The sequence below is a fragment of the Amblyomma americanum genome, chromosome 9 (genome assembly GCF_052857255.1).
Source record: "Amblyomma americanum isolate KBUSLIRL-KWMA chromosome 9, ASM5285725v1, whole genome shotgun sequence".
NCBI lineage: Eukaryota > Metazoa > Arthropoda > Arachnida > Ixodida > Ixodidae > Amblyomma > Amblyomma americanum.
This window is the reverse complement of record NC_135505.1, coordinates 22,981,567-23,002,003: the sequence shown is the minus strand read 5'-3', so window position 1 is coordinate 23,002,003 and position 20,437 is coordinate 22,981,567. Positions and strand designations below refer to the sequence as shown.

At 46.0% G+C, this 20,437-nt stretch overlaps 1 protein-coding gene across 2 annotated transcripts in view; it reads left to right on the top strand.

Annotated features, from left to right (window-relative positions):
* LOC144104165 (putative cytochrome P450 49a1) overlaps positions 1-20,437 on the top strand; it is a 153,623-nt gene that overhangs the window by 73,191 nt on the left and 59,995 nt on the right. For both annotated transcript variants that reach the window (XM_077637019.1, XM_077637018.1), the window contains exon 5: positions 1,483-1,645. In XM_077637019.1, coding sequence (XP_077493145.1) covers positions 1,483-1,645 — 163 coding nt within the window. The remainder of the gene's footprint in view (positions 1-1,482; positions 1,646-20,437) is intronic.

The window sequence follows — 20,437 nt, the reverse complement described above, 5'->3', positions numbered from 1 at the left end:
TGATCATATGCGTATATAGGTATTAATTCCAATTACGCTACTCCGTCATACCCTTAAGGCGGCGCTTAAGTGTCTCCTTCGATTTTTACTATTTTATAACAGCAATTTTCGTCAATTCATGTAACATCACGTTTTATGCCGTGTGGCACATTTAGCGTCGCGAATAATGTAACTTGCTTTGTTTTGCTTTCGTTTTGCTTTCTTTGTGTTGTTTGCTTCTGATTCGTTTTCCCTAAGCTTGCTATTCCCACCCTGTTGCTGCCATGAACGGCTTTTAGGACAAGTCAAGCTGCTCTCCGCCGCTATTTTTTCCCTCAAACCCACCGCTACCTGACTGCACTTAGATTATACGAAATATTTTGGTGTAAAAATAAACAATTATCCTGAAACCAAGTGCGTCATTCTGCCCGGCCTCTGTCCAGCATCGCGTCGGTGCACTGCTGCGAACTATACATGATCTGAATAGCTTTTACACCGGCACCTTCAGCACCTCGAAGCCCGAGATCCCAGTGTCGCCTATGTCCGCCTCACACGCCACTGCGACAGGATTTCGTGCGTGGAGAGAAGTCTCTGACGCGATTCCCATGGTATTTAACTGCAGATAACAGTTAGAGAAACATGGCACTGGACCGTTCAGCCAAACGGGATGGGAGGCGCAGCTGGAGCTGGCCGACACGAGTCCCTCTGAGCAGCACAAACTGCTCACTAGAGCCTCAGAGGCAGCCCAAGCATTGACATCCTGGACTGAGGACGACTACCCGCACAGCGCCGAGAACCCAATAATGTTTTCATTCATTCATTCATTCATTCATTCATTCATTCATTCATTCATTCATTCATTCATTCATTCATTCATTCATTCATTCATTCATTCATTCATTCATTAGTGCGCGCCGCCTCTCACAGCGGGGCACGTGCAAGCAGGCGCGCGCCACTCCTGCTTGCAGGCCGGCTGGCCAAAATTGGTTTCTCACCGATGCCGCTGGAACACGGTTGAGAACAGACCTTGCTGAAGAACAAACGTTCCACAACGCGCAGAAGAGCTGGGGAAAAAAACTGGCAGGCCCGTAACCACCCAGAACTTCGCGCAGCGCAAAATCGGCTTCGAGGCACAGCAGTGCATATGCAGATCACATTTTATAGCAAGACTGTTCCGCAAAAGCTGCTTCTCGTAATTTGACAGAAGGGGGAACTACTCATAAATTCAGATCATCGATGTGCGCTAAACATTAGACGAACCACGTACACGGGAGAAACACAAGGACTGGCGCAACTAGCCAGTTGCGCCAGTCCCTGGCGAGTTGCGCCAGTCCTTGTGTTCCTCCCGTGTACGTGATTCGTCGAATGTTTTGCGCACATCGACCATCTGTATTATCACCACGCACCAACTAGATCCGACAGATGTGTTATTGAAGTTACTCAAAAATTGCGTCACGTGGAGCAAGCTGACGAAGCGTAATAACTAGTGCGAACTTCCTGCAGCATCTTGTGGCGCTTCACCAAAGACGCCGTGGACGCGGCTCGGGCCGGAGGAGAGAACAGCCCAAACACCACCCTCCTGCATCATGCATGGCGGAACCAGAAGGCTGGCTTCAAGGAGCTGTTCACATTCATACATGACCTTGTCATTTCCGGCGCTAACACGGTGAGATTGCTTTTCTGCTTCCGCCGCTGCTCTTTCGAATCATTGCATTTATACGTAGAAAATCCACCCTTTAGCGCACGATACACGCAGGTGTTTAGGGCTGCAGAATAATTCAATAACGTAGGATCACTGGTGAAAAAAGGTACCGGCTGCAGGCGTGAAAAATTGTACAATAATTATTATCGTTAACCCACTAAGCAACCCGCGTAAATAACGCGCGCTGTTTAATTTAGTAGACATAGTTCATAGAAAGCGCATGGTGAGCAACTACCCTAACTAATTCGAATCGCATACATAGACTACAAAAAACTCCATTCGTCATTTCATAGGGGACGAATCACAAGCTCACAATGGCGATGATTTTATTTGGCTTAAAATAACAAGTGTGCATAGTTTATATTTATATACATGGGCAAAAGATACAAACAACTCTGCAATAACCAGCAAGAACTTAATATAACAGCACAATTAAACAACTCAAGTGTCTCACGCTTTTCGCAACCTTCGAAAATTCCTTTCCACGGACCAAGCTAGGCCAATAAATACTACCTCATTCTCTTCCAATATTACTAAACAATCTTCGCTGCAATCAAATTGATATTAACCGCACTAATATGTCCGAGCTTAACGTTTTCCTTGGGGAGCAAGGATCAGGACACTGAATTTATGAACACTGTAAAACATTGCTATTTGTTTTTGCCTGACCTCATTAAGCTCAGGACATGTACATGAGCTTTTTTTGTAAAAAAGAATGCTTTCGCTGCAGTATATTTTTCTTCGCACTTTCATAATTAACGTACCTGGAATTCTATAACATGAAAAACGACATTATGTGACTTATTTTGCTTTATTATCTCTGTAAAACCTAAATGTACACATTGTTAGAATACAATTCTGTCGTCCCTGTATGGCGTGAAACGGGGGGCTCGAACGCATTCCAGTGAACGTGCTGCACTTTTTGTTTGAGCGCCCTCTGTTGCTTACGACGGAAATAAACTGAGTTTGAATTTCAGTAATTCTGAAATCTCTATTTATTTATTTATTTATTTATTTATTTATTTATTTATTTATTTATTTATTTATTTATTTATTTTACAATACTGCCGCTCTTAGCCAAGAGCCTAGCATAAGGCCATGAACAATGATTTCTTGTTCGCGTACAAGTATACGTGTGAGTGACACAAATAACGACAAAACGACACAATTCATCAAAATACAAGCGATAAGGTGATACCAAAATGCAACAGAAAACAACGTAGAATATAATCAACAACAGCGGTGCACGTCGTAGACATGAGCAAAAACTGGAAATTTTAAAGCAACTGGATTTCAATTCTTCTTATTGAGAGTGCTACTTAAGAGAGAATCGGGAACAGTAGAAGATCTTAATAATCTTTTGTGATAAGCTCGAACTGTGAAACAAACGAGGATAATGAATTTGTCGCTGTTAATGACGAGCTAAGTCCATTCTATTCTATGATTACGCAAGAAAAAAATGAGCACCTGAATGTGTCGTTAGAGAAAGAATCCCCTGCATATCCTCGTGTTGATTCCGTGTTTTTCTAGCTTGCGAACATCAATTGTACTGCGTGGTATGCATTTTATACTGACGATGCAGAATTTGAGAAAGGAACTTAAGTCGAGCTTGTTTTGCTCTCGTCGATCTGTGTTAAGGCCTGAACAGGCTAAGAGACGTGAGGCTGAGTCAGCAGGATGCTATTTGCTGTCAATGAACATTGCGGCTGTTCTTTGTACGCCTTCAAGTTTAGCTATGTTAGTTGCTGTGTAAGCAAACCAAACTATGTTAGCGTAATCTAAAATAGGTCTCACAAATTTTTTGCATGCAGGAAGCTTGATATTCAGTGCAGTGAGCTTTAGGCGTCTTTTTAGATAACATAGCTTTCGCTGTGCAGCAGTTGTAATATTAGTTATGTGTGTTTCCCATTTGAGGTTTTGGTGTAAATGTTATGCCTATGTATCTATGTTGATCGACCTTCAAAGAAGGCATGTTATTAACGGTATAGGTGGAGGGAAATGGCTGTTTTTTTTCTTTTTATCGTCATTGACACTGATTTATTTACGTTAATAAACATTCGCCACTTGGAGCATCACTGCTAGCGTGTTAAGGGAACAAGAAAGAACAAGATGGTCGTCGTGGCTGTTAATTTCTTTATATATCTCAATCATCAGCGAAGAGTTTAATTTCGCACCCTACATTATTTGTTATGTCGTTAATAAAAATACGAAATAGCATTGGGCCAAGAACTGATCCTTGTGGTACTCTAGATATGACAGGTAAGATATCAGATGGCGTATGATCGAAGAAAACAAACTGGGAGCGGTTTGTTAAAAAATCTGTTATCCAAGCGGAAACTTCTTCCTTCCCAATAGCTTTTTCCAGTTTTGCAATGAGCTTGGCGTGACTCACGCACTCAAAAGCTTTAGAAAAATCAAGTAAAACCATGTCAATTTCAGAACGATTATTAAACTAAAAGCAAGGTCACGAACTACCTCTGTTAGTTGAGTGATGGTTGATAAGCCCGATCGAAAACCATGCTGGTGGGGCGAGAGAATATTTTCACGTTCTAGAAAGATTGTTATGCGTTTTAAACTGATATGCTCTAGTATTTTGCATGAAGTGCTGGTGAGCGATATAGGTGTGAAATCAGCCACATTATTTTTTTCTCCTGTCTTGTGGATCGGTACTACTTTAGCCTTTTTCCAGTCATGTGGCAGATTAGCAGTTGATAGTGACTTACAAAAAAATCTGTCCTAGATATCTACTGCACCACTCAGCGCATTTTTTTAGAAATTCATTTGGAATTTCGTCAGGACAGTTTGCTTTTTTAGGGTCAATGTTGAAGAGAAGATGTGGATTCCGGCGTCTGCTTTTTTAGGGTCAATGTTGAAGAGAAGATGTGGATTCCGGCGTCTGTTATTGTTAAGGGATCAAGCACCGAGGCAAGGGGTGGCGGGAGAGGGGAAGTGAACCGTTGTCTTTCGTGAAGACTAACTGGAAGAAATCGTTGCATTGATTAGCCATTGTACTTTTCTCGTCCTTGGTTAGTTTCGTTGTCGTTGGCTGGGTATTGCGCGGATGTTTACAGAATATTTGTGGGCTTTTCTTTAAGAAGCTAGGTAAAGTGACAGTGTGGTAGTATTCTTTCAAGTTATTGAGTTTTGGTTTGGACTGCATTATCGCAGACTTCAACTTCAAAGTCGTGGATAATTTTGGGCTATTCTTGTTAACCTTACGAAGCCGTTTTGCCCACTGTTTAGAATGAATGACTTCACGTGGGATCCATGGGTTCTTAAACTGCGGTTTTCTCTTTATCATTGGGATAAAATTTGTTACACAGTGCAGGACCATGCTCTTAAAATGTAGCCATAAAGTATTGGCGTCAGTAGATTCTTCAGAAGCTTTTTCCAAGAAAGAATCGAAATTATGCGACAGATCAGTTAGTATGCTGGCGCCATCTGTCCTATGGAAGTTGAAAAAACTTTTTTTTCTGTATACAGGCTAGTAATGCATTGATTGAGCTGAAGCGTGCATATAGGTATACTGTGGTCAGCTATCCCTTCAATAATCTCCGTTTTTGCTTTTCTTATACGGAAATGGTAAATGCGAGTAGGACTAGTGACAAGTTGATGAAGGTTAAAATTTAGCATTATGTCTATTAGCGCTTCTGAAGCTTCTGAAGTGTTGTGCATTGTGAGCCACTCTATGCCGGCAAGGTTAGTCTCCCGCAAGAATGATCCTAGATTGATGGACACGACGTTGCATATATTCTTTAATTGCTGAAAGACATGCACTGTCAAAGGAAGCGCTTCGATAGACGCAACCGGTTAAACCGACGTTCTATTGCACAATAATTTGCAGAAAACTGCTTCAGCGTTGTCCACCTCGGGAAGAAGGACAAAGTGAAGAGAACTTTTTATCAGCAAAGCCACGCCTCCACTTCGTGGAGGCTGGTATTTTCGGATGACTGTGTAGTTTGGCGAGGCAATCTCGTGTTTCCATGATGGCCACAATATTGGGATTGTAGTCAATTAGAAGGCTTTCTAAGGCTTCTGTTTTATTTAGGATGCTGCGGGCATTTACAATTATCGATCTCAATTTTTTTATATTGCAGCTTGCGCGGTTTAACGGCTTTTTCTTCGGCTTCTTTCTGTGTCGTTTTTTGCATCGGTACATTGTCGTTCTTTTCTTCATCCCAAATATATGCCCGTTTGTTGATGTAAAGCTTGTCATAACGCAGGGAAACTTCTTCCTCTATTTTCGCGATTTGATTTCGCACTACCCTAATGTTTCTTCCGTATGTCTCGTATTCTTTTAGAGAAGTCTTCAGCAATTGAATAGCCAGTTGTTGTGAGTTTGAAACCTTGTCTTAAGATTGCAAACTTTTGTCTGTAGTCAAGTAACCTCATTATTACCGGTCGAGTTTTGCTTGCAGCGGGCATCCCCAACCTATGTATACGATCGATGGCAACCTTTTCTACCTCTAGAGTGTCTTCAATAATGACTTTGTTCACAGTTTGCTCTAACGACTCGCTAGTTTCGTCTTCTTTTTCTGGTAGGCCTTAGATAATTAGGCTGGATCGCCTACTGCTGTTTTCTAGGGCGTCAATCTTTTGTTGAAGTGTCTATAAGTTGGCGCATGCAGGCTATTTCTTGTTGACCGGATTCAACTCTGCTTTCTAAAACTGTAAGGAGGCCAAGCTTGTTCTCTATGTCTACCAAGCGTTTTTCTTTATTATCTTTGATGTCGGCTGCAATATCTTTGCAATATCAGATAACCTTCCCTTGGTTACTTCCACCCGCTTAAAATCTACTTTCCCTCCACTTTCCTTAAACCCCAATGCCTTGGACAAATCAGCCCCGCTGCTTTCCACTGCAGGGTGAAGCCCCTCACAGAAAAGTGTAAAGTGTTCAGCCGTTTCCTCCTCCTCTCCACGAGCATCGCACAACCTGTCTATCTCGTGGCACCTGACTCTATATGTCTTAGTCCGCAAAACTGCAGTCCTGGCCTCAAACAACAAAGAGCTTCCCCTAAAATTATCATAGATATTTTCTTTGGCAACTTCCTGCTTAAAAATCCTGCATGTTCCCAGTGCCGATTGCGTCAGCATCCCAGTTTTACACAGAGCTCTCACTGTTTCTTTAACCTTTTTCTTAACCGATAATTGCTTATTTGCCCCTCTACTGCTGTCCAGATGTTTGCTTGTCAATTTTCTAGTTCGCTTTCTTCATTTAGTGTCGACATTCCTTATATACAGGTATCTGAAAACTTCCCCAGCCCACTGCTTCCCAATTTTTCTCAGTCGCTCCTCAAATGCTATCTTACTGCTAGCTTCTCTGCTCTCCAACGACGCCCATCCCATATCACTTTATATCCCCTGATTTGGTGTATTCCCATGTGATCCGAAAGCTAGCCTCCTTACGCCGAATTGTTTGATTTCTAACCTTGCTTGAACATCTGGTCTCATGCACAAGACCGCATTACCGAAAGTCAGGATAGGAACCATCACCCCTTTCCAGATCCCTCTTACCACTTCTTAGCTACTGTAATTCCACAGGGCCCTATTTTTCATGACACCTGCATTCCTACTAGCTTTATTAATTACATATTTTTCATGCTCTGTCAAATACTCAGCACCGTTATTTATCCACACCCCAAGATACTTGTACTCATCCACTACTTCTAGCGTGAACTGCTGTATTCTATGCTCGCCGCCCTCACCAATAAATATCATGACTGCAGATTTTTCCTTACTAAACATGAAACCTAATCTATCACCCTCTCTACCATATAAGCCTATCAACTTCTCCAAATCTTCCTTGTTGTCAGCCATTAGCACTATATCATCCGCGTATATTAGTCCCGGTAATGACACGCTTAATCCATTCCCCTTGCTTGAAAAAAAGAAAGGTTGAAGCCTAGTCCACTCCTCTCTAGCTTGGTCTCCAACAACATGAACAACAAAGGAGACAAAGGGCATCCTTGCCTAAGCCCCCGCTGTATCTCTACAGGCCCTCTCACCCGCCGCGGTGGCTCAGTGGTTAGGGCGCTCGACTACTGATCTGGAGTTCCTGGGTTCCCACCCGACCGCGGCGGCTGCGTCTTTATGGAGGAAAAACGCTAAGGCGCCCGTGTGCTGTGCGATGTCAGTGCACGTTAAAGATCCCCAGGTGGTCTAAATTATTCCGGAGCCCTCCATGACGGCACCTCTTCTTTCACTCCCTCTTTTATCCCTTTCCTTACAACCCGGTTCAGCTGTCCAACGATATATGAGAGAGATACTGCGCCATTTCCTTTCCCCCCAAAAAAAAACAATTATTATTAGCAAACCCTCCTTCTTTGTCTGCAGGAATGAGGCACAATGAATGATGTTCTTGGTAAGACTTAGCTCGATTTACGGGAAGTCTTGAAGGCTGCATCTTACATCGCAGTAAGGTGTCGAGGCCTGCGGAAACACATCGGTCAGCCTCTTGCTCGGGGACGATACGAGAAATCTGGTGAACGAACGTGAGCCGCACCGATGAAGACGTTTTTGGCTCAAGGGCAAACTTAGGTCCCAACGACAGAACAAATTTCATATGTTCAGGAAGATCCAGTCGTTGCGGCGTCTGGATGACGCACCGAGGTGAAAGTGGCTTATTGCCAAGCTGTCTTCTGAGGTAGTCCAGTTGTCGCTGCCAAATGAAGTGCGTAGTCTGGCTGAGAAGCCGCTGGAACTCTCGTAGCGGCTCCCCATGTTGTAGATGAGCTTCACCTTTGGTGAACCAAAAGGTGAAGATATTCCCTGCATATGTGAGCTAGTCGAAAAGACTCAGCCTTTAGAATCTTGCACACTCTGACGCCATGACCTCGTTGTGTGATAAACCCTCCGAACAGACGTCTCACCTCTTCCGGAAGCACATTGTTCCGTCAGCAAAACGAAAGTGTCCCAGCGCGACTGCTCGTGACAGCAATCACAGTAACGACAGTCGAAAGGTCCGCAGAATACGCAAAAGGGTCCGCTGTACTAGAAATATATTTCAGAAGGCTAGGCACATGGGCTTGTTGGTTCATTTCAAAAGTAGAAAACGTAGCGCAAGAAAGACAGGGTAAATCTGTGGCCCTGTTATTACACGGAAAACCGAAGTTGTTATCCATTTAAGATCGCTTCCTTGTCCGAAATTCTGAACAGCTTTAGATTTTATCAAGTCACACGTGCAACATGGCGTATCTGTTTTTTCGGTTGACATAAAAGATCTATACTATTCCATTCCACCTGAGGCTTTGCTATCTTGTGTTGGAGATTGTATTGACCGGTACGGGCCTATTGCCTTTCAAAATGCATCTAGCATCTCGGTAAATGGTTTTCTAGAACCTTAAAAATTTTATCTTAAGTTCACGTTCATAGAGTGGGATGAAAAACAACACCTTCAGAAAGAAAGCATTTATATAGGTTGCAAACCTATTACCGGGCCAGTTGGTTGATCATTATGCGAAGGAATGCGCTAAAAGCGGCACAAGAAGACAACACACACACACGACACAATCGCAAACTAACAACTGTTTATTCCTTACGGAAGATGCGCTTATATACGCAACGTCAGTTTTTGAAAAATGCAACCTTCCCATCATCAAACACGTGACCATCACCACGACACAGCATCTGCACTTATCATGTCAATTTTGGTTTTTGTAAGTGCAATAGAAGGGGTGCTTACACACGTTCCATTTTCCGCCTTTTCGATTAAAACGCTCCGACTATCTCTCTTTGAATCCTTTCTGTTTACCTACCATTGTGGTCCTGACGAAAATTGGTTCGCACATCTTCTTGCACCTGCTGCAATGTTGGGCCAGATTCCCGGGGTGGTTAATTTTGTCGCAGTCATTGTTATGCTCTAGAAGTCTCGTGTTGACACATCTACCTGACTACCCAATGTATTGTTTTCCGCATGATAATGGTATCTTGTAGACGATGTCTTTCTGGCATGGTACGAACCTTTCCCTATGGGCAATGTCACATTCCTTGCGCTTTTCACTCTTTCCTTTCGCATTCACCTTGTTGCAGAGGCTTATCAGCTTTTTTGGTGCGCTAAATACAACTTTCACTTGGAGTTTGTTCGCCACTTTCTTCAATCCGTCCGATGCCTTATGAATATACGGTATGACAACCAATCCTTCCCTATTCCCCTGTTCTTTCGACTTCATTCCTTTCCTCGTCAGGAATTTTAGCACTTTGTCGGCCACTGACGCGATCATGTTGTCAGGGAACCCACTATCGGTCAGTCGACTAATTTGCATGCTGATGCTTTCATTCATTTTGTGATCGCAGGGCTTCGTAAGGCTCTGCATCATACACGATTGGGCAACACTCCTTTTGACAAGCTGGGACTGCTGGAATCGTTTCTCATGATGTTTTTTTCACTTTTTGTATGATACCACCAGCAAGTATGGACAGGGGTTTCCTGTATTTGTAGATCAAGGAACCTTATCATCGCATTTTTAGGTAGTTTATACGTGAAATCAAGGCCATCGAATATGCGTTTAAAAAGCGTAACCATCGCCTCCGCGTCAACCGCGCCTGCGTTTTCCGCACTAAAACACAGCAAGGAATCGTCTACATAGCGGAAGCATGCCAACACGTTCCTGCCTTCAAGCTCTGCTCTGAGGGTGCGATCACCCTTTGCCATGTACAGGCTCGACAGTGCAGGAGCCAGGCACGAACCAATGCATATGCCGTCTCGTTGTGCGTACACTTTTCCTTCATACTGCACGCACAGGGATCTTAGGTAGAGCAGTTCAAGGAACCCACTGACGCTCGTCCCACATTCATTCTGAAACTTCGTAGCTCCGTAGCTGTCAATACTGTCCTCAACTGCAGAAATGGCACCGTCTTGAGGAATTGAATAGAACATGTCTTTAACATCCACAGACAAGCACGTCACCGGTGTCCCTTTCTTCAAGAAGCTGATGACCTTCTCTGATCCTTGCACCATGTATGGGTCATCACAAGTCAGCTTAGACAGTTGGAACTGCAAGTATCTAGCAACATCACTTTGCCATGTGTTCTTGTCCTCAACGATCATCCTGAAGGGGTTGTCTTCTTTGTGAGTTTTGACCGAATAGAATGGCCGCAGTGTGAGCCCCTTGCTTCCTCTGACCGTGTTCGAGAGCTTTTCTAAACCTAGCCGGGCACAAGATTTGGCCGCTTCCAATCTCATTTTTTCAGATATTTTTAATCCCCACACAATTCGTCGAAATTTTTTAGAATGGCGTCAGTGGCTTTTTTCTCGTGTTCATCCCTTTTCATGACCACGAATCGACCTGTTTTGTTCGAAATTTGAAGCGTAAGTGCGGGGTCGATCAAAAAATCAACAGTCTTCTTGATTGAAAAACGCTCCTTTTTTGGTTGTGGTAGTCTTTTGACGCAATTTACACCTTCAGCGACGCAGGCAGCTTTTTCCAGCCCAGGGGCCCTACTAGCAATGGTGTGTACCATTCCTAACAGCTGCACTGTAGTGGCTTTGACCGGAACGGCAAACTTGGAACCTTTGTCTAAAGCGGACTGTACCTTGCTTGGTAGATGGCTCCCAGATAAGATGATGTGACCTTTTCTCTCATTTGGTCGACGCTGCTTCCTTGGTAAAAAAGCAAAAGTCATCTTCCACTTCTCTTCTTCAAGGGACTCCGCCATGTCAAGGAAGTATCGTACCATAACCCTCGTTCCTTCTTTGTCGAGCGTTTGAGCACAGGTCGATTCGATGTGGGGCCGGTATAACGCAATCTGCCTCCAGCTTTCAGCGTGGACAGTTTTGCATATTCTCCGAGCCGTCCTCTCTCTGGGCGCCGTAGCTCCCAACACAGTCATTATTGCAGCGCAAGTCAGGCCGTGGTTTAGGGCATACGTGAGAGTTCGAGTACTGGACCACAATTGTAGGTAAACAGAAAGAAAGGATTCAAAGAGAGATAGCCGAGGCGTTTTTAATCGAAAAGGCGGAAATTGGAACGTATGTAAGCACTCCTTCTATTGCGCTTACAAAAACCGAAATTCACAAGATAAGTGCAGATGCTGTGTCGTGGTGATGGTCACGTGTTTGATAATTGGAAGGTTGCATTTTTCAAAAACTGACGTTGCGTATTTAAACGCATATTCCGTAAGGAATAAACAGTTGTTAGTTTGCGCTTGTGTCGTGTGAGTGTGTGTTGTCTACCTGTGCCGCTTTTAGCGCATTCCTTCGCATATTGTATAGGTTATAGCATAGCACCCACCCTTAGTTATTTGTTTTCAGCCCAGCTGGACAGGTTTTTTGAGGATATACTAAAAGATACCCATGTCAAAAAGACTGTTAGATATGTTGATGACTTTCTTATTGTACCCAACAGAAATTACGAATCCTTCAAGGATGATGTTCTTAATCTCTCACTTCGATCCGTAACCATTTCCGCCCTCTAGAACTAACGTTTGAACTACCTGAAAAAGCGGTAATCGAATTCTTTGACATCAACATCATACTGCATCATGATCGGACATGCTGGATGTTCAAACCTAGAGGCGATAAACCATTATTACTACTTCATTCAGCGCATTCTAAACGCGTAAAAAGATCCATTGCTCGCCGTTCATTTCTCAATTCTCTCATGAAGTCCTGCCCACACCTCATGAATGAAACGTTTTCTCAGCAGTGCAAGCGGCTGGAGAACGCTGGATACCCTTCCCATGCTCTGGTCTCTGTAGCGGAAGTCCGTCTAAAAAAATTCTGCTACAAAATAAACGCAAGAAAATCAAGAGGCTACGCGTAAGAAAGCAAAAGTTGCCGTCATCCCTTACTTTCATCACCTTTCTACAATCTCAACAAAAACAAAATAGCACAGCGTTCCGGAGCTAGAGGGATTTTTTCAGCCCCTAAAGAGTTGGGTCATTTGTGCACGAAAAATTTGACACAATCAAAAAAGACGGCTGGCTGTATGAAGAAGAATAAATTTGCTGATTGCATTGAAAACCTCGTATACAAGATACCTGTCAGGCAGATGCCGGAACTATAGGCTTCGGGAACATGGGCGTGACGTAAGGGATATGTGTGGGAAAGGTTTGTCAGCCCATTGCCGTGTGTGTCAGTGAATACCGCTACTCACAAAATTTGTGGTCTTAAAATTGCACAAAAATCGCTTAAGGGGAGAAATAATTGGAGGGGAATGGATTTCCTTGTTTGAAGATGACTGTATGAGTAGCCCTTCAGTCGCTCTATTGCCAAAGGAGCTCTTATATACGTTCGATACGTTTGCTAGTACGTTGTTTTATAGTGTTTTATAGTGTCACTGTCTTTTTTGCGCTACATTTTCTACTCGAGTTTATCCCGTCTTCTACGCCGCGCAGCGTTGGCCTCGCTCCTCTTGTCCGGCGTGGCAGTGTTGTTTCCACCGACACACCACCACCACCCCCAATTATGCATACTACACCGCAACCCCTCCTCCCCTGCCACGCATGCGCTGTAGAGCGCAGTGGCACGGCACGCCGGCTGCGTGCTCTGACGTCACTCGGCTCCTCGCGCATGCGCAGTCTCCTTGGCCGGAGGCGAGCGGCATCTGATCCGCGGTCGGCGCGCCGCGCCGGCAGCTGTGCAACTCTGACGTCACTCGGCTCTCCTCGGTCGGAGGCGAGCGGCGTGTGCTCCGCGGTCGGCGCGCGGCCCACCAGCTGCGCGCTCTGACGTCACTCGGCTCCTCGCGCGTGCGCAGAACTAGGGACCGACAGCCACAGCGAAACGGCGAGACTGCGGGTAATATGTAGCTCTCGCTACAATAGTGCCACTTGTGGCCTCCCTCTCGTTTACACATATTTTTGCCTGCAGTTTTTGACTGCTGGGAGGGCGTATTTACCACTGCTGGCGTAATCATGCAATAGGAACCGACTAAACCTCACATCTTTTAACCTAGTGCGTGCATAGGGTCACCAGCCAAGGGTCTAGGAGGTGAAAATGCATGAACAAACTTTGGAAAGAGATTGTGTGATGCCATCTAGATGAATGGGTTGTAAGGTTGGCCTGCTGCAAGGCCAGAATGCATATGTTTCCGGTGTTGTATGTTCCACTACAACCGCAACTTACTTGGACATTACACAGAACAACATAAAAGCAACAGAATATACTGCTTAAACCGATGCGTACAACAGAGGGTTAGCAAAATTAGCTGTCCACTTCCCACCACTGTTTTCGTGTCCACTAAAGAAACAGCTTACAAGTTGCTGATTTTGTCTCCGTGCCCAGTGCCTGCACTGATCACGTCAAAGTATAGCCTATCTCAACTGCCTTCGATGGGATCCCGTAGTTGATCAACCCGAATTCCGCCTCGCCTTTCTGCCGGCCTCTATTTCTCAACAGCGGCTCCACTTGCCTGAACTATGAAAACTCACCTTTGTCCGACGCCTACACCGAGAGGGGACAGATAGGATAGGTGGCCCGGACGCTCTAGCATTCTCCGTGCCCATTCAATCTACGATGCCTTTGGAAAACTCCTCTACCCGTTAAATAAATATCACGCATCAGATGATCCCCTGCACGATCTACAGTTTAGGTGCCGGTCACATATCAGGAAAAAAAGTCATCGAATAGTCTCGCTGTCTTGAGAATGCCTACCATTGTGTACCTGACGCGCCTTAAATGCAGTCGGTTCAAAAGGGAGGATTGTTGGGCCAGTTGGTTCATGATTCAAGACTGAAAACGGCGCGAAAAACGGGACAAGATAGAGAGAAGCAACACACACAGCACCGAACTTACAACTGACGAAGACGAAGACGTTGTTCGATCGCCTGTCGCCTCAGATCTGTTTATTTACCTAATTTTCCGTAATTTACCTAGTTTTATTTGAATATTCGAGGACGGCAGCATCTTCAAGGCGATACTGTCCCTACGGGAAGAGTACGGCTGCTCCGGCGCCGGCAAGCCTAAAGGGACCACGCCATTCAAAGGAGGCTGGCTCGGAAGAGGCGGCCATGGCTTCCCAGGCTGTGGAGCGACCAGAACATGGACACGACCACCCGTCCAGCGAGACCTCATCGCTTAGTGGGGCTGAGTCAACGATCGTGGACGGTGACGAGTCACTGGCCGATATGGCTTACGTGGACAACGAGGGCTTCAAGTTGGTGAGTCATCGCAAGCAACGAACGGTAGGGATCCCGGTAGTGGTTGAGCCCACATAAAAGGGGGTTGATTTAAGAGAGAAGAATCCCATCTTACTTTTCGCGGCCATTCAATAACTGCTGGGATCAGCTCCGATTCGATGTCGGTTCACCATGCACGGGGCTCTTCAGCTAGATGTCTCGACGGAAGAGCATGTTGACAAGCTCCTGCAGAGCTCTCAGATTTTGGGCATCAAAGTTAACGTGCGGTTGCCCCATTCCTACATTAAAAACACCTGTGTTATTAAGGGCGTACCAAAGTAGTATTCAGAACGCGACCTACTTGATTATCTGAAACCACAAGGTGTGCTGCACGTGAAACGATTTGTGCGTCGTGTGGAGTCTCCAGGAAAAGAATAGGCTGCGAAACCTACCAAATCTATCGTGTTGACATTCGCTCCCAACTCAGAGCGCCCCGAAAAAATTGATCTCGGATTCACAAAACACGCAGTTGCAGATTTCACTGAAGCTCCTCCACGGTGTTTTAGATGCCAACGGTTTGGGCACGTCGCCAAAGTTTGCACAAAGGATCGACGCTGTAAGCGGTGCGGAGGCGACCACGACTTTAAAACCTGCAAGGCAGATTTGGCTTGCGCCAATTGCGGTGGCGATCATCCAGCGTGTTTCGGAGGCTGCCCCTTCCGTGTGAGCGCTCTGCACCGTTGGATATCCTTTATTGCCGTCCAGCGAGACCTCATCGCTTAGTGGGGCTGAGTCAACGATCGTGGACGGTGACGAGTCACTGGCCGATATGGCTGACGTGGACAACGAGGGCTTCAAGTTGGTGAGTCATCGCAAGCAACGAACGGTAGGGATCCCGGTAGTGGTTGAGCCCACATAAAAGGCGGTTGATTTAAGAGAGAAGAATCCCATCTTACTTTTCGCGGCCATTCAATAACTGCTGGGATCAGCTCCGATTCGAAGTCGGTTCACCATGCACGGGGCTCTTCAGCTAGATGTCTCGACGGAAGAGCATGTTGACAAGCTCCTGCAGAGCTCTCAGATTTTGGGCATCAAAGTTAACGTGCGGTTGCCCCATTCCTACATTAAAAACACCTGTGTTATTAAGGGCGTACCAAAGTAGTATTCAGAACGCGACCTACTTGATTATCTGAAACCACAAGGTGTGCTGCACGTGAAACGATTTGTGCGTCGTGTGGAGTCTCCAGGAAAAGAATGGGCTGCGAAACCTACCAAATCTATCGTGTTGACATTCGCTCCCAACTCAGAGCGCCCCGAAAAAATTGATCTCGGATTCACAAAACACGCAGTTGCAGATTTCACTGAAGCTCCTCCACGGTGTTTTAGATGCCAACGGTTTGGGCACGTGGCCAAAGTTTGCACAAAGGATCGACGCTGTAAGCGGTGCGGAGGCGACCACGACTTTAAAACCTGCAAGGCAGATTTGGCTTGCGCCAATTGCGGTGGCGATCATCCAGCGTGTTTCGGAGGCTGCCCCTTCCGTGTGAGCGCTCTGCACCGTTGGATATCCTTTATTGCTGGTCCAAACTCCCCCCCCCCCCCGCCGACTGAGACGCCTGTCCCAGGATTAGACGAGTTGCCAGTGTTGGAGTCTGATGTTTTTGCGTTGCCCAACAATGTCCCTAAGAGACCTGAGTCCAGCAAGACGCCAAGGCCCAGTGCGCGCGAGTCGGCTGTTCAACCCCCAGCAAAAAGTTTCCATGTTCCTGAGCGGCCGGATCACAGCCAGACTCCACGGCAAGGGGGACCCTCATATGCACAAGTGACAAAAAAACCAGCTACTGCGGCCAAGAGTGTGTCCCCGTCGGCATCTTTTGTCGATGTTGTAAGTGAGTGCGTTGCGCAAAATAAGGAGCTCAAAAATCAAGGTATGTCTGACCTTCTTCATGTTTTGTTTGGGGCCCTGCGTTCACATGTTCCAGCGATGGCGCCTGGTAACCTGAAGAACTTCCTACAGCTGGTGCTTTCTTTTGAGTCGCTAATTTCCACCTTCGCAGCAAACTTCCTTGCGAACTAAAATGGATGGGGCTAAACCTCATGGATCTCATATGCACCGAAAAACGCCGTTTATATTGCAGTGGAACTGCGCTGGGATTTTAAGTCGGTCAGCTGAACTAAAACTATTCCTGAAAGAGACTTGTGTTCCACTATTGGCCCTGTCAGAAGCTTGCTTGCCAAGCGGGAGATGTTTGACTGGATATTTCTCCCATAAAAACTGCAGCATAAAGTCATTTCCTGTAGGAAGTGCTGCGCTTTACATAAGAAGGGAAATTCCACATGTTTCTCTAAGCGTTGCCGATCTTTGCACGGATGATTGAGGTAGCGGCTGTGAGAATACAGCTCGGCTCTCGAACCCTTTCTACTGCATCCGTGTACGTGTCTCCGCGGAAGAAGGTAGCATTTGATTTGTTTCTACAGCAGCTCTGCGATTGCTGCCCAGCTCCTAGAATCATCTGCGGTGATTTCAATGCCCATCATGCTGTATGGGGTGACAGGAACACGGATTCCTGTGGACGCAAACTGTTAGAGGTTATTTTCAGTTTGGACCTGTGTGTTGCCAATGACGAAAGCCCCACTTTCTTCCGGCCTCCAGCCTCAGCGACAGCTATAGACCTGACACTGCATTCACCTGACGTCCGCGTGAGTTGGTCAACAGCGCCTAACCTCATGGGAAGTGATAACTATCCGATTTTTGTTTGCTGCCGACTTTCGTATGCGTGGCCCTAAAATTAGCAACGTGGTCAACTGGGACAAGTACAGAGAGCACCTAGAACGTGTTTCTGGTGATGTTGTTGACAAAATGATTTCTAGTAAGCTAGCAGCAACTACAGCGGTCAAGTTACCTGATCATTATCCTTCCCCGGATTTAAAACTCGGGAACCTTTGCGCAGCGAGAAGGGCGGAGCGCCAACTCGGGCGGAAGAAGGACGACAGGCAACTGAAGACGGCCTTCAATAGGCTGAATTCTGCTATTAGACGGCACACGAACAAGCTGTACAGGCCGCAATGAGCCTCATTCTGTGCCAGATTGACTGTGTTCTCACCGATAACGAGATTATGGCGAGTTATTGGCAGCCTTGCTGGAGAATCTCGCACTTCGAAACCTTTTGAAGCTCTTGCAATCAATACGAAGAAAAAACCTATTGCGTGCTTGGCAGAGGAATTTGCAGACGCACTCGTATGCGCTGATTATGGAATATATATATACACCACCTGCTTCCTCCAGGTCAATTATGGACGTCCCGTTCACGCTTCGTGAGCTTCAGACTGCGCTCAGTGGCCTGCGGCGATGGTGTGCACCAGGTCCCGACGGCATCACCAATCAAATGCTGAATAATCTGCCCTTGCAACTCAAAAAGGAGCTCCTCAACTTCATCAATCGAGTTTGGGAGACTGGAGATGTTTCTCCGTCATGGAAGGTGGCACATGTTGTTCCAGTACTGAAGCCTGGCAACGACATGACAGACCTTGCCTCGTATCGCCCTGTGTCATTGACCTCCTGTGTAGCTAAGTTGATGGAGAAGCTGGTAAATGAACGCTTATCGTGGTGGCTTGAGGACAGCAAGGCACTGCCAACATGTATGACAGGATTCCGCCGAGGTCTTAGTGCCTAAGATAGCGTCTTAGACTTGGTCAGTCACATTGAACACCAGAGAGCTTTCGGCCTTTCCACCTTAGCCATTTTTATTGATGCTGCGAAAGCTTACGACAACGTGCTCAAGAGCTCAATTCCAAACAGTTTGCAAGACATGGGCATACAGGGCTATATGTTAAGATTCATTTACAAGTTTATTAGTGATCGTGCAGTTCGTGTACGGTTAGGGAGTACGTTAAGCACCGAAAGGGTTCTATCACTAGGTGTGCCTCTAGGAAGTGTTCTTTCCCCCACGCTCTTTAACGCCGTAATGGCTGGCCTTCCCGATTCGTTGAAAAAAATGTTGCAGGCAAGTGCGTATGTCACTTTATGCTGACGACATCTGTATTTGGATTACTGGCTACCAACACAAGCGATTAGCCCTGATAGCTCGACAGGCTCTACTTTCGGCACAAGCTTACCTTCAAGGTGTGGGGTTGTCTCTGTCAGTGGACAAATCCGGCTTTATTCTGTTTCCAGGTGTAGGAAGACGTCAAGCACGGTTGAAGATAGACCTCGGTCACTCTTGCATCCGTCAATTCAACAACACGCGTTTCCTGGTCGTCATTATTGACTCCCGTCTACAGTGGCGAAAAGCTGTAGGCGCGATTGTTTCATCTATATCTTCTCGTCTCAATGTGATCCGTAGAATTGCACGTGAGCAATGGGGAAACCATCCTTCTTCAGTGGTCAAACATCATGAAGCGCTGGTGGTCAGTCGCATAATGTATAAATTACCTTTAATTTTCCCCTAGGCATCACAACTTGAACGTCTGGAAGTTGTCCACAGAAAGGGCCTAAAAAGAGCCATTGGAGTTCCCCAGGCGGCTGCGAATAAGGCATTACTTCATGAGTCTCTATCCAAACCTCTTAGCCTTATCGCTTCTCACAGACTACCAATGCATCTTGACCGCTTAGGAGAGACGGTAGCTGGGCGATCCCTTCTCCAGCGGCTCTGCAAGAGATATGAGTCGAAGGCTTACTTGGCACTCAACACTCTTAGTTCTTTAGGCAATAATGTCCGAAGGCAAAGGAAACGGTTGAAACCCCCCTGGTCTTTTCCGACCCTCGACTGTAAGGTCACAATTCCCTATGTGAGCGCAAAGCGCAGCTCTCCTTTGGCAGCAACACGTTCGCTTGTACTGGAACACTTGAAACAGAGTATGCCTGCCATCTTCAAATTTTCACGGATGGTTCTGTGGGCAAGGTCAAACAAACTAGCGCAGCGGCTTTTTACATTCCTTCTTTGGACTGTGAGTGGTCCGTACGCTGTACTGCTGTTGTATCGCCCACAACGGCTCAAAGTGTTCCTATTGAGGCGGCTTTACGGAAGTTAGGGTATTGTCCGGCTCAACCTGTTGTCATCCTAACTGATTCAAAATCTGCCCTTCAGAGGTTAGAGCGCGGATTCCCTACTGACGCCTTGTCTCTAAGCTCTCTGCGCTTGGTGCTGAATCTGCACAGCAGACGCTTTACTCTACATTTCCAATGGGTGCCCTCTCACATAGGAGTACACAGAATGAGGTGGCAGACAGTCTCGCCCATAAAGCTCTCTCAAGAATTCCATCAAAAAAGTACCTCAAGATGGGAAAAATCTCTACAGGAAAACGGTGCTCGATCACTTCAGTACCATGTGGAGTGCGTCCCACAAGCCATGTTTGACCAAGGGACTGAGAAGATCTCAGGCGACCCTTCTACATCGCATTCGCACCGCCTCTGCTTGCACTCCTGCAAGGATGCATAAGACCGGCATAGCATCGTCTCCGCTTTGCTCTTTATGTGGTGTGCGCGGGGATATCGAACATTATATTATGTGCTGCCTAGTGTACAACGCGGAAAGGCATGTGATGTTCGCTTCCTTCAAGAAAGCAGGAACCCGTCACAGCACAGTTCAGGACTTTGTCTACCCGAGTGGAAACCAGACATGCAGAAGGGAGACTGCACGCCTTCTTTTAACATTTCTGCAGGACATGGATCTTGTTTCTAAATGGTGACAGCAGGAACGG